General features: G+C 36.2%; 1 protein-coding gene across 1 annotated transcript; it reads left to right on the plus strand.

Moving 5' to 3' along the window:
- The first annotated feature begins 13,574 nt into the window (after positions 1-13,574).
- Positions 13,575-14,366, plus strand: LOC126893026 (uncharacterized). Its single transcript, XM_050662968.1, has one exon. It carries the CDS (start codon positions 13,575-13,577, stop codon positions 14,364-14,366), a length of 792 nt encoding a protein of 263 aa, XP_050518925.1.
- The last annotated feature ends 548 nt before the right edge of the window (positions 14,367-14,914 follow it).

Consider the following 14,914-nt stretch of genomic DNA (forward strand, 5'->3'; position numbering starts at 1 on the left):
AATCTTCCGGGTGTTTTGTGCTTAGGTATCTTTTCCATTTGTCTTTTTTGTTCTTTATTTTCTCTCGTATTTCTTCCGTCCACCATTCTGTTCTCCTCATGTTAGTGTTTGCTATTTTTGCTTTCCCGCAAGTTTCCTCAGCTGCTTTGATTATGCTGGTTTTTAGATATTCCCATTTTTTTTCTATATTTGTATTTTTTGCCCTACCTTTCAAAGTATTATCTAAGTTTTCTTGGAATTTCTTCTTATATATTTCCTCTTTTAATTTGTAACTTTTTATTTTTTCATTTACTACCTTTCTTCTCTTTTCTTCTTTTTCCTCTGTTGTTCTCATTCTCATTATTACTAGATGGTGGTCACTGCCAATCTCCGAGCCTCTTTTCACTTTCGTATCCTGTACTCTTTTCCATTTGTTGCTGCTTACCAAAAAGTAATCTATGATTGATTTTTCGTTTCTGCTGTCTTGTACTCTCGTGTATTTGTGTACTTCTTTATGTTTAAATTTTGTATTTGTTATAACTAGTTTATTCTCCATACATATTTCTATTATTCTTTCACCATTTCTGTTTAGCATTTCTTCTCCTTCTTTTCCCATGCACTCCTCTATTCCGCTGTTGTTGTTTCCGACTCTACCGTTTAGAACTCCCATTACAATTATGTTTTCTTCCCCATTATCAATTTGCATTTGGAGCTCCTCGAAAAATTTATCTTTCTCTTCCTTTCTTGCATCTTCATTTACTCCGTAGGCTGTTATTATTGTCCATATTTCTTCGTCCATCAGTTTAATTTTCACCGATAATATTCTCTGGTTAACATATGTTTCTTCTATAACGTGTTGTAGTCTATTCGGTGCAATTATTATCCCGACTCCTTCTTTTGCTCTCTCTTTTGTATCCGCTCCTACCCAAAGTAACCAATATCCTTTGTGTATTTTCTTAAGACCTTTTCCTTTCATCTTCGTTTCTGTTATTCCTAGTATTTCTATTTTTTGTCTTATCATATCTTCTACCAGTTCTTCCTCTTTTCCATTGATGCTTCTCACATTCCATGTTCCCATTTTTATCTCTCCTTTTTTCTGCAATCTAGCTTTCCCCTTTTTCCTATTTTCATCCTTGTTTACCTTTGCATCATCTTTTTCCCTATCGCTTTTCCCATTCATTGCCTTGGTTGTCATTGTTGTGGGTCCGGTCTCATTATTTTCTTTTAGTTTTTTGAAGTCCCTTCCCCGATATTTCTGTGAGTTAGTATAAGTTTCTCTTTATTATGGTCCCATTTCCACTCCTTTCCATTAATCTCCAGTTTCATATATCCTATCTTCGTAGTATTACCTTTGTCTTTTTCTTCTTTTGCCATTTTCCTAATTTTTGCTTGTATTTCCCTTTCCTTTCTTGTTAAATCTGATTCTATATACACCTTTTGTCCCTGTAGATTTTTCAGTTTTCCTTTGTTTTTTAGTACACTCATCTTATCCGTTAGGTTTTCCATTTCTGCTACAAAGATTTGGTCGCCGATCTTCACCGCTCCTCTCAGTCTGACCTCTAATTTCAGATTTCTTCCTATGAAGTGTTGTACTGACTCCTTTACAGGCTTTCCGTCGGTAGCATCTAGTGTTAGGCCTTTTAATACTATATTATTTCTCCGTCTATCTTTTTCCAATTGTTCTATTCTATTGTTTGCCATTTTTAAACCTTCTTCCAATTTTTCGTTTTTTTCTTTCAGCTCCTTAATATATTCCATCGTTTCTTTTTGGTCTTTCCGTATGGTTCTTATTTCTGCCATCATTTCATCATTTTTCCACATAACTTCCCGCATCATTTTTATCATCTCTTCATTTGTGTCGTTGCTTTTATTCGAGCCACATAATGAGAGGGAAAAGTACTCCCTGCTAAGGCTCATACTCCAAGGAAAAATCTCGGGAAAGAGAAATGTGGGACGTAGGAGGATTTCCTGGCTGCGAAATTTAAGGGAGTGATACGGGTGCAGTTCAATAAAATTGTTCACAGCTGTAGCCAACAAAGTTAAGATTGCTGTGATGGTAGCCAACCTCCGATAGGAGACGGTACTGCAAGAAAAAAAAAGCTAAAAAGAGGCATGGAGAAAACAACAAATCCCAAAAGACTGACAAAATAACCTTATCGTGTCAATATACAAAAAAGCACGAAAGAAGAAGAACGAAAATTATGCAGCAATATGTTTGTCATCGGTATATTTTAAAATATACACTGTTGAGATAATACCTATCACAACATGACAATAGGACGTCATAAAGATCGTCCTAACAAAGAGAGAGAGACTGTACTACTAAAGAGGTGCTGATTCTAAATGTAATGTATGAGGTTATCTACCTGTACCTGTAATAAAGGAGTTGGGAGAGGGATATTTAAACACTAAGGTTTAAAGGAGCTTTTACCATGAGTACTAACATTTTATTAAGAGGAAATATATACAAAATAGAGTAAGAAAACCTAAGAGAGAAAGAGAACTAACATACATAAAACATAAATGCGTGGATGCAACACTAGCGTTGATCCAGAGAAAACAAAATACCTACTACAAAACTACAAAAACTACTTACGAGCTACCAATGAGTCTTTCAGTCCGTGTACGCACTATATTGTCTGTCCAAAGTCACTTATTCCGCGATCCAGTCTGGAGATGATGCGATGTGGCGACGGTGGATTTTACAGATGGGGTTATACCAGCAACGAAGCGAGCTTCTAAACGCCTTGTTACACAAAAGGCACTATACTTTTTATTGCTTGCACTTTTAATCGTAGACTTTTAGAGGTGAGGCCGGCTAACAGCGAGGACGCAACAGGGAGGTTGATCGTCCGTGTCTTATACTTCTGAGTGCTATCAGCAACGGGAGTGTTGCTGGAATGTCGACTCAAATCGCACTTTTTCACTTTTTAGAGAGTGTGGCAACGGGGTTGTTGCTCAAATCTTGGTTGAGAACCGACCGACTTTTTCTTCAACGGGCGAGTTACCCTCTTGGTACTTGGAGGGAGAGGGAGGTACCGGGATAGAAAGTTATTAGGCACATGTCTTTTAGGCGCACACATTAAAAACTAACAATAAACTTGTCCTTTGTACATATTGGCACTGTTGATAGTGTTGCAATCAAAAATGGAGCTAGAATTGAAAATATTTCAAAATATTTTCCATGTTCGAATAATTATTCGAACATAGAAAATAGTAGAGAAGAGGCTAAGACAAGAGGTAGAAAAATAACAAGGAGAAAATCAAGCAGCGTTTAGACCAGAAAGACAGACAAACGATAACATTTAGATCATTAGAAATATAATAGAAAGAAGTATTGACTCGGGGGGAAATCTCATGCTGGAATTCATATTGATATATAAGAGCAGCGTTCGACTCTATTAAAAAAAAAATAGAAATAAAAATATGACAATGTTTGCATAAAATGAAATTACATACTAATTAAACATAAAAATAATTAAAATTGTTTATAGAGTAGTAAAAGGACGTATACATAGAGATCATCATTCAATCTTTGCTTGTCCACTGCTGGACATACATTTTCGATCCATCTATTTCGATCTTGTGCCTCTCGCATCCAATTCCTATGACAACGTTTTAGATCATCAGTCCAACGTGTTGGTGGACGACCTGCTCTGCTTCAGTAGGCGTCATCTCTTCGTCTCCATTCCAATATCAGCTTTGTCCATCTGTTATCTGTAATTCGAGCCACGTGACCTACCCAGTTCCATTTCAGTGTTGCTGTTCTCTCTACTGCATCAGCCACTCCTGATCTTTGTCGTAGCTGACCGTTTGGGATCTTGTCTCGTAGTGGAACGCCCAACATAGCCCGCCCCATCGCCTTTTTTGCACTGTTCTCCTTGTCATGATCAACGTTTCCGCTCCGTAAGTCAACACTGGCAAAACACACTTCTCCTTCTTATGGTGCCTATCCGTTACGGATGTTGGACACTAACATGGCTATTCTGACTTTGTTGACTGCTGCCCTGAAAAGTCCGGTAGTGGTTAAGTTAAACCATTTTCACAGGTTATGCAGCCAGGGTATTCTTCTTCGTCCTGACCTCTTTTCCCATGCACTTTACCTTGAAGTATGGTCCGAAGTAGGTCATATCGTTGTTCATTGCGCATTATATGGCCCAGGTATTCCAGTTTACGACGTTTTATGGTTACGACTAGTTCGCGCTCTTTACCCATTCTATGTAGAACTTCTTCGTTGGTAACTCTGTCTATCCAGGAAATCCTCAACATGCGTCTATAGCACCACATCTCAAATGCTTCGAGTCTCTTCAGTGATACTTCAGTTAAGGTCCATGATTCCACGCCATATAAAAGAACGGAGAATACGTAGCATTCAGAATTGGATTTTACAGTGCATTCCATTAATTACTGTTATAATGCTATTATAGATAGACTGGTAGAGTCTCACAGTTACTGCTTTAAGCAGCAGATGAAAGCATACAAAAGCCTTCAGGCACATAAAAGCCTTCACAACTGGATTTGTTTTGAAACAATGATGTTTTGATGATTTCTATATTATTGTTGGAAAGGTAAGTCTTTATTTTATTTATTCACCATTAAGAAATATATGGATAACAGTATTAGTGTCTTTCGGATAAATGGGTTTTAAATATTAGATTTATTTACGTTTATATATCTGTATGAAACCAGACATATTGTCCTAATTTGTAAACTGTGTAACTCCATATTTCTCTGAAAATGAGTTATTACTGCCATTTATTTGAAAAAATCCCTACTCGTTTAAAAAAGGATGCACATGCATATTTTTACCAGAAGAGTAAATAGTGACATCTTCGTATACACTGTATCTCCCTTGCAGCAAATTTAGTACGAAAAATATGTATCTCCCCATTTTGTCATACCACACGATTGACCTCACTGTTTAGAAAGTGATATTTTCAAGAAAGAGTTGGTGGTAAATAATATTAATACACTCATTAAACAATGTAGGTACAAATGTTAGTACCTATCTATAAAATATTCCATTTTAGCATTCTATCTTTTAAAATGGGAGATACATAGTATTCGCATTAGTCATATTTAGAGAAATAATTTTTTGTGCCTCTGTAAAATTTGGATAAATGGAGTTACACAGTTTACAGATTAGGTCGACGACATGTAATTGCTATGATAGAAAAGAGAATAATAAACAGTCATGATCGTTTGTTCTAAAATTATACCTATTATATGAATGTCTGATTTTAAAATATTCTCAATCATTGTAAAGAACGCAAATACTCGAATGAAAATAAATTTTTGTACTTGAAGCATTCCCACAAAGATAAAATATTTTTTTTAGGTGAAGCATTCCCAACAAGCTAATGCTAAACCGCTAGATGCTTCGGTGAATAGCCAGTTCCAATGGCATAGCAAATGCACATTGTATGTGTATGGCCAGTAATAGTGAAATTTGCAGCCATATTGCAGCAATCTTATTTGCAGCTGAGTATGCCCACAGCAAGACAGAAGAAGAAGAACCCAATGCATTTACAGATGTTACAGCTATGTACATTCTCTGGTGAAAAACTAATGAGTTTTCAAGCTGTTCGGTCAGAGTGCTTGTTGCGCTCTCTAAACGAACTGAAATATAAGACGGCTTAGGCTTCATGTTGCAGTGATATGAAAATGGTTAGTCATTTTTAATTATAATGTACTTCTTCATCATGAGTATTTATGTATAGGGCTTTTCATTCACAGTCATTTGTTTCGAGCTTCTGTCATGTGTCACATAATATTAATATTATATCTACGTCATACGTTATTGGTATATATCAATGATACACACCAAAGACATATGGCATAGATATATTAATATTATGTGACACATGACAGATGCTCGAAACAAATGACAGTCGATAAAAAGCCCTATTAGTCTTTTAAGTGTGTATTATCAGATATCACATGTAAATTGTTTTTATCATGTTAATTTGGTCATTACAGTCCCTTAATCAAAAAATATATTTTTCAGGTGTCTGTGGATCTTTTTGTATGCAAAAATTTGTAATAATTATTTGAAATCATTTTGAGGATTATTAGAGTATGGAAATATATGTGAGAACACATACTATTATAGTTTTGTCCTATTTTTTATCATTCAATAGTCTTCTTAAAATTTATAAATATAAAGCAGATAGTTTTCATTGAAATTCAATATATTGGGTCTTATTTGTATGTATTCATTTTTGACTAAAGGTAAGATTCCGATAACGACTGCAGACAGCAACTGCAAACATCAGTTGCAGTTCTCGGCGTTATGGACGTTACTACTTTGCACTATTTATCTGTATGAGACTTATTCCGACATCTGACTGCAACTGCTGTCTGGCAGAACGTCAGTTGCTAATAATTATGCAAATTATTAGTGCAAAATAATGACGTCTGTCATGGTGACAACTGTAACTGCCATCTGCAGTCGTTGTCGGAATCGTACCTTTAAAGTGTGTGGTATAATTATAATAATTATATATATTATATAACTTAAATGGTTTAAACTTAAGTTTGTTATTACATTGTGACTTAAATGTTTAATTTGTTAATAAATGATTTATTAGTTTATATGTTGTTTCACTTTTGACACAGTAAATACTTATAATATAAAAAGTGAAAATTCTATGTATGTTATATATGTTGCATTGAGGATATTATAATTCTATGCATTTTAACAAACCTTCCATTTGGTTTTACTTAAATGGAAAAATTGCAATACTAACAATGCCCATACGAATAATTGAATGGGCCTGCCGAATAACGTTGTAAGCGCCACATGGTTTGTTTTTGAGAAGTCAAAGAAAGAGTTTTAATATTGTGATGATGGTGAGTTTATACATTTTAAGGGTTAGTAATACAGTTTTTAAATACAAAATACAAACTGTATTACTCACCTTTAAAATGTATAAACTCACCATTATCACAATATAAAACTTTTTCTTTGACTTCTCAAAAACAAACCATGTGGTGGACCCATTCAATTATTGTGTATTTCTAAAACCATAAAATGAAAATTAAATCTAAAAACGACGCAAAATCGACGTAAAAACTACGTTTTTCATATCACGTATTTAAAACGTGATAAAAATGACGTGATTTATGGTGGGACATATTCACGTGATCTTCGACGTCGAAAAAACGTGATAAACTGACGTCGTTTGGTGATAATAATGACGTTTTTTCAACGTTTTTTAAACGTTATTTGGTTGCCTGGGCTCTGCTTCAGTAGGCGTCATCTCTTCGTCTCCATTCCAATATCAGCTTTGTCCATCTGTTATCTGTAATTCGAGCCACGTGACCTACCCAGTTCCATTTCAGTGTTGCTGTTCTCTCTACTGCATCAGCCACTCCTGATCTTTGTCGTAGCTGACCGTTTGGGATCTTGTCTCGTAGTGGAACGCCCAACATAGCCCGCCCCATCGCCTTTTTTGCACTGTTCTCCTTGTCATGATCAACGTTTCCGCTCCGTAAGTCAACACTGGCAAAACACACTTCTCCTTCTTATGGTGCCTATCCGTTACGGATGTTGGACACTAACATGGCTATTCTGACTTTGTTGACTGCTGCCCTGAAAAGTCCGGTAGTGGTTAAGTTAAACCATTTTCACAGGTTATGCAGCCAGGGTATTCTTCTTCGTCCTGACCTCTTTTCCCATGCACTTTACCTTGAAGTATGGTCCGAAGTAGGTCATATCGTTGTTCATTGCGCATTATATGGCCCAGGTATTCCAGTTTACGACGTTTTATGGTTACGACTAGTTCGCGCTCTTTACCCATTCTATGTAGAACTTCTTCGTTGGTAACTCTGTCTATCCAGGAAATCCTCAACATGCGTCTATAGCACCACATCTCAAATGCTTCGAGTCTCTTCAGTAATACTTCAGTTAAGGTCCATGATTCCACGCCATATAAAAGAACGGAGAATACGTAGCATTTTAGTAAACGAACTTTTATTTTCAATTTTATATCGTGGCTGTTAAAGATTTTTTTCAATTTGACGAAAGCTGATCTTGCCTTCTCGATCCTTATCTTAATTTCCGTCGATTGGTCCCACTGTTCATTTAAGTTTGCACCCAAATAAAACACACTGATTAAGGTTTTTCTTTTGAGGCGTATTGGTATGTCAGACGATTTGAAAACATGGTTCAGCTTGCCGAAGGCTGCCCAGGTCAGTCTTATACGACGGAGAAGTTCAACGGTTTGGTTATCTTTGCCCATGCGAATTTCATGACCTAGGTATTTATAGGCCATTACCTGGTCTATGGATCCTGTTCCTACGCATATATCTTCGCTGACTACAAGATTTATCATCATCTAGTTTTTAGATATACTTATTTATTTCAATTTCCTTTCTAACGAGTAAAGGTAGAGCTGATTTAAAAGTTCTTTGGCCTCATCTATCCTATCAGCTATTAGTACAATATCATCTGCAAACCTCAGATGGCTAAGTTTTTCTCCGTTTATGTTTATGGCTTGTCGGTCAGTTTTGCCATTTTACATAATATATATTTCAAAAGCGTAGTGAACAGTTTCGACGATATGGTGTCCCCCTGACGTACTCAACGTTGTATCGAGAATTTCTGGGGTTTGACGATCACTCACTCTAACACTGGCTGTTGCGTTTTGGCATATGTGTTTAATTATATCTATTTATACGCCGATATTCAATTCAGCATTATGTCAAGGCTTCCAACATTTTTTGTTGATTTATGGTGTGAAAGGCCTTTTCATAGTCCACAAATATTAAAAGTAGTGGTTGATTATATTCAGTACATTTTTCTATTACTAGTGTTAACCTATGGAGCTGAAGTCTGGCAATTAACCAATAAGTGCAAAGATAAATTACTAGCCACTGAGATCGATTTTTGGAGAAGGTCAGTAAGAAGATCTAGACTAGAACACATAAGAAACGACGACATTAGACACCAAATGGGAATAGAAAGAACAATCATAGATGACATCGAAAGACAACAGCTAGTTTGGTACGGACACGTAAGACGAATGGACGAAAGGAGAATCCCCAAAAAAGTGTTAGAATGGACCCCCACAGAAAAACAAAAACGAGGAAGACCAGCAACTACATGGATAAAGGGCATCTCCAAGGCGATGTCTGAAAGAAATCTAAGAGAGGAAGACTACCACAAGAGAAAGGAGTGGCGATTAGGAACGGAAAGGCGTAGAACGCTATAAAACCGATATAATATATGTATATTGTTTTGATTCTACTTATTTTCTTTATGTAAGCATTTAAAATTACACTTACCTTTATTTATAATTATTATTATATAACAAATATTTTATTGGGCTAGCTCAAATTAATAAATTATCTCAGGGTTTTACGTTATCCAATCACAGAAATGCAAAACCAATACTCAGAGAAAACTCATGGAAAAATAAAACTCAAAAGTAAAATATAACCGTATATTAACAAAAATTGATTATACCAAAGAATTAAACACACATTTTAATAATAGAATAAACTGTAAAACAAAAAATCTATGAAATGATTATGCAAATGAATGTAAACGAATATGAAAAACTACCGCAAATTATTTTAAAATACAAAGTTACCCAGTATAGATGCAAAAATGAATTATAACTGATAAACAAAAGTCAATTTAAAAAAATTACGAACTTGTTTATGTAAAAGTTTATGTCCAATTACACTGGAGTCTTTAAGTAGACGTCGGTCGATGAAACCAAAGAAAACCGAAATCCTTGCAACAGATAATATTGATAGTGGGATATATAAGTTTGAATACCTTGGTAACTGCTACCACTTGTCACTGAATTTATTGTTAACTTAAAAAAAAAACTTTTACTTAGTAATTTATTTTTACGGGTGCCTATAAGGCTTTGATTAACGAAGACAGACACTTTTTTTTTCTTTTTCAACACAAACTGCTCCTTTTGACTATTGGGAATCCACTACCTTCTTCTCTCTTGCCAAAAAACTGTCTTCTCACTTCCCCTTCCATCAATGACATCCCTTCAGTTCTATTGGCTAACACCAATATATCTCTTCTTCATATCTCACCGTATCCAAATTACCAATTATCATTACTTTTTATATTTTCCAGGAAATCGGAAATCCCGACTTTTCCAAATAGTTCTGGTAAACTCCGATAACAACACCGTCTTTCGTATATTCTCATTCACCCGCGAATTGTTCTTAGAAGCACTTTCTATTTAATTTAACCGCACTGGTAACATTATAAACATTTGTCCAAAATTCATAGAATTATTTTACCATTGTTAAATTAAATTACTGGGTAATTTCAATCGGTACCTCTTTTACATGGTGAATATAAAAAAATAAATATTTTAAAAACGAAATATTTTAACGTAATACAAATTGACAAAATTTATGCATACAAATTATTATACAATTAGATAATTAGATTTTCTTCTTCTTCCTATCTGCCATTCTTTATATATGACAATATATACATTTTTCTATAAGATTTTTTATTGCCAGTAGGTGATCGTTTGTTCCGTAGCCGTTTCTAAAATCCGCCTGTTCTATGCGCGTATACAGATAGCAGCAGAAATATCTGAAGAATTGAATTGGGAAAGCGGTATCAACGAATGATACAGTCTTAACCCGCTACTATTCATAATAGTCACGAAGGAATTACCGTGAGGCTTATAGATTTATCAACGAATAAATTAAGAATAATACAAAGGGCCATCGAACGAGCTATGTTGTGAGTTTATCTGAGAGAACATATACGAAATGAGGACGAGCAAAACAAGACGAAGGTGGAAGATGTAGTTGGCAGAATTGCGCAAATGAAATGGAACTGGACAGGACAGGTAGTACGACAAAACCATGAAAGATGGACGAGAAAAATTGTACAATGGAGACCACTCGTAGTAGAGGAAGACCTCAAAAACGATGGCTAGACATAAAAGCAAAAGTGGAAATAAACTAGCACCAACTAGCTCAAAACAGAGAAGAGTAGAGAACTCATGGGGAGGCCTTTGTCGAGAAGTGGATGCAAACAGGCTGAAAAAGAAGAATATGTATATAAATAATATCGATTAATGTTGGCTACTTTAAACTATCATAAAAAATATTATTTACTTCATATATCTTCTTTATATTTATGTTGTCATAACTTTTTTATATTTTTGATATCACCCTTACAACTCAATGTCAATTGTATAGTTTCTTAACTGTCAATTAACTGTTAATAACCTTCATAAAAGATCTATTCGTATATTTCATGCACTAGTAAGCATTCGTAGTATTTACTATTTAAAGTCTTAGTTATTAAGAGTCTAAAACAGTTTAGCCAAAGGCATCAAACTTTATACATTCGTATAAATATTTAAGTGAGTTTTCCTTAAAAGAGCGCAAATATACAACTTGAGAGTTAAGTAATTATATTTAGGGAAGCTGACTTGGCAGATGTGGAAAAACTCTTGACTGTTTCGAATTTAGTTTCTCGTTTTTTGAAGATTACTTTTATTAACATTGGAAAACATTTGTTCCAGTATAATTATGTTTGTGAAAGTTATAATTTCGTTTTGTTATAAACTGAAAACGACACAGATAAGGTTAGATAAGGTTTAGAGATATGATGAAGAGATAGAGGACTACTATTCACAAATTATGGGACCAAAAATAGTTCGATTGATTCCAACTTACCTTAATACAAATAATGTGCACATAAAAAAAGTTACCGTTAGAGATTTTACATTGAAAATGAACATGTGGCTTTCTTGTGATAGAAGCATCTTTAAAAAAATAACAGTCATATTTGCGCACTCCATACAAATTGTGTAGGAGTTTTGTTCCTATACAATCATCACCAGTCATGTTACAGTTCTTTATGAGTTAAAACCTTCTTTGGAACAATCCTCCATTCGCCCCTGTCTCTGGCAACTCTTCTCCAGGCTTTAATTCCAATATATTTTAAATCATTTTCTAAGTTGTCTTGGTACCTAAGTCTCGGTCTTTCTCTTGCTCGTTGTCCTGTCGGCCCTCTTCGGTCGAAAACTTTTCTGCCTATGGCATATTCCTCTCGCCTGATTACATGAGCTATCCATCTAAGGCGTGCTACCTTAATAAATTTTACAACGTCAGTTTCTACAAAACTTCTATACAACTCAAAGTTGTAACGCCTGCGCCACAAACGTTGTTCTTTTATCCCTCCATATATATTCTTAGGATTTTTCGCTCAAAACGTTTGAGCAGTTCTTGAGCATTCTGTGTAAGTGACCAAGTTTCTGAACCATATGTTAGCACTGACCTTATTAGTGTTTTGTATACAGTCAATTTAATTTTCTCAGTATTTTTGAGGCCATCTGTCTTCTTAAGCCATAGTAAGACTTATTGGCGAGCGCTATTCTTCTTTTAATTTCTTCACTAACATTTTCTTTTTTTTATGGCCTTTGGGAACTGCGCCCATCTAGCCAGCAGCAACACTTCTTAAATTCAATGCCTAACCAAACCTACCATACACCAAGACCATTACGAATCCAATCGAACAAACAAGGGTAGGGAAGGGAAAAAAACTTTTTGCGCCCAGGGGTTTCACTGACATTGTTATCTTCAGTTAGCAGTGAGCCTAAGTATATGAAGATGTCGACACATTCCAGTTCTAGGTCGTCAATTATTATTCTTCTAGGTGTCGGGTTGCTTGACCTAGTGCAACACATATATTTGGTCTTTTGAAAATTTATATTTAGTCCCATTCTCTGTGTAGATATTCTTAACGATCGAAACACTCTAGTCAGATATTCTGTGGACCTACCTACGATGTCTATATCATCTGCGTATCCGACAATTTGTACTGGTCCCATTCGTATTAATCTGGGACTCTCGAATTATTTTTTCTAATGCCAGGTTAAATAAGAGACACACACTATAGTCCATCACCCTGTCTTACTCTATTTTTGCAATGGAAGGGTCTTGAGAAATCGTTTTGGATTTTTACCATGCTCTCTGATCCTGTGAGTGTAAGTTCAGTTAATTGGACAAGATGAAGGGGCATTTGAAATTCTATCATAGGAAGTAGAAGTTTACCTCCATTAACTGAGTCGTATGCGGCTTTGAAGTCCACGAATATGAGGTGGGTGTCAACGCCAAACTCTAGGGTTTTTTCAAGGATCTGCCCCACTGTAAATATTTGGTCTCTTGTTGATTTATTAGGACGAAAACCGGGAGTCCTTTGTACAATACGTTGGACAACACTTTAAGTTTTCTTAAAACTGCCAAAGTGTACGCCAGAGCTAAATGATTTATTGTCATCTGGTCAGGGGGAAGAAACATCAACAAACTATAGTTGTGGTTTTCTTTTTAGTCACGACACAGCGAGTGAACGAATCACACACAAATCGTTCGGCCCTTTTTCGAGAGAGACCTAAGCGAAAATACCTTTTGTTACGAAAATAAATAAATATTTACCGTTCGTTTTATTATATTCATTTCAATTAATTCCAGCAACACACCTACCGGAACATTGGTGACCCCGCGAGTATTTAAAACGCCGCGAAAATTTAAAAAAAGTTAGTGTTAATAATATACTTTTGCCGGTTAATAATATACAGTGAACATCGAAAATGACGGACGGTAATACCAGTGCCAACACCAGTGTTTCAGTTGATCGGATTTCAGTTAAAACCCCACCGTTCTGGCCCAACGATCCTGAAATATGGTTCCTGCAAGTAGAAAACCAATTTACACTGGCAAATATAACCAGTGACGCAACCAAATTCAACTATATAGTTGCCAATTTAGACACAGCCTACATATTAAAAGTTAGGGACATCATTGTTTCACCACCAGCCACAGAGAGTTATGCAAAATTAAAATCAGAATTAATTAAGAGACTTAGTGCATCACAGCAACAAAAAATTAAAAGACTACTTGAGCATGAAGAACTGGGCGATCGAAGACCTTCGCAGTTCTTACGACATTTACAGTCTTTAGCAGGCACAACGGTACCAGACAATATTGTAAGGTCTCTGTGGTTAGGTAGACTGCCAGCGTCTACAGAGGCTATTCTAGCTACTCAAGCTAAAGCTAGTTTGGACGCAGTTGCCGAGCTAGCTGACACAATATCTGAAGCTATAGCTCCTAGGACCCAAATTTCAGAAGCTTCTAACGCTCTTGAAAGCACCATTGTTAAATTGACAGCCGAATTAGCTGACATGAAAATCCAGCTAGCTAGCTTGTCGCAGGCTCAAGCACAAACAAACACATACCGTCGCAACCGCAGCAACTCAAGACGCAGACCATATCCTAGAGACAGTAGCTACAGTAGGGAACATAATAGTGATATATTATGTGACCAGGCTCAAAAGTGCTCTCCTCCGTGCAAGCATCAGGGAAACATCGCGGGCAGTCGGTAAATGCGGCATCCGATCGAAGCCCAAAGTCTCGCCGCCTTTTCGTAACAGACTATGATACAAAAAAACAGTTTTTAATCGACACCTGAGCCGATCTGTGCGTTTTCCCGCGAAAATATGTACGGGGTGCACGCGAAAAGACTTCATACGAACTATACGCGGCCAATGACACTAAAATCGCGACGTACGGCTATGTGAACTTAACATTAAACATCGGACTACGGCGTGATTTTACGTGGCGATTCGTAGTGGCGGACATTTCAAAGCCCATTATCGGAGCCGATTTACTTTCCCATTTCGCTCTCCTAGTGGACATTGCTAACCAGTGCTTAGTAGACAGTACGACAATCCTTCGAACAAAGGGACTCGTTAAAGAGTGTTTCGACGGCAGCGTAAAGACTATCGCGGAAGCGTCGCGTTACCACGAACTGCAGCTACGATTTCCGGAAATCACGCGACCCGCCGGTATCGTGAAAGACATTCAACATCAAACCAAGCACCACATCGATACAACACCAGGTCCACCCGTTTTTTCGAAGCCTCGACGATTA

This window comes from Diabrotica virgifera, chromosome 10, assembly GCF_917563875.1.
Source record: "Diabrotica virgifera virgifera chromosome 10, PGI_DIABVI_V3a".
Lineage (NCBI taxonomy): Eukaryota > Metazoa > Arthropoda > Insecta > Coleoptera > Chrysomelidae > Diabrotica > Diabrotica virgifera.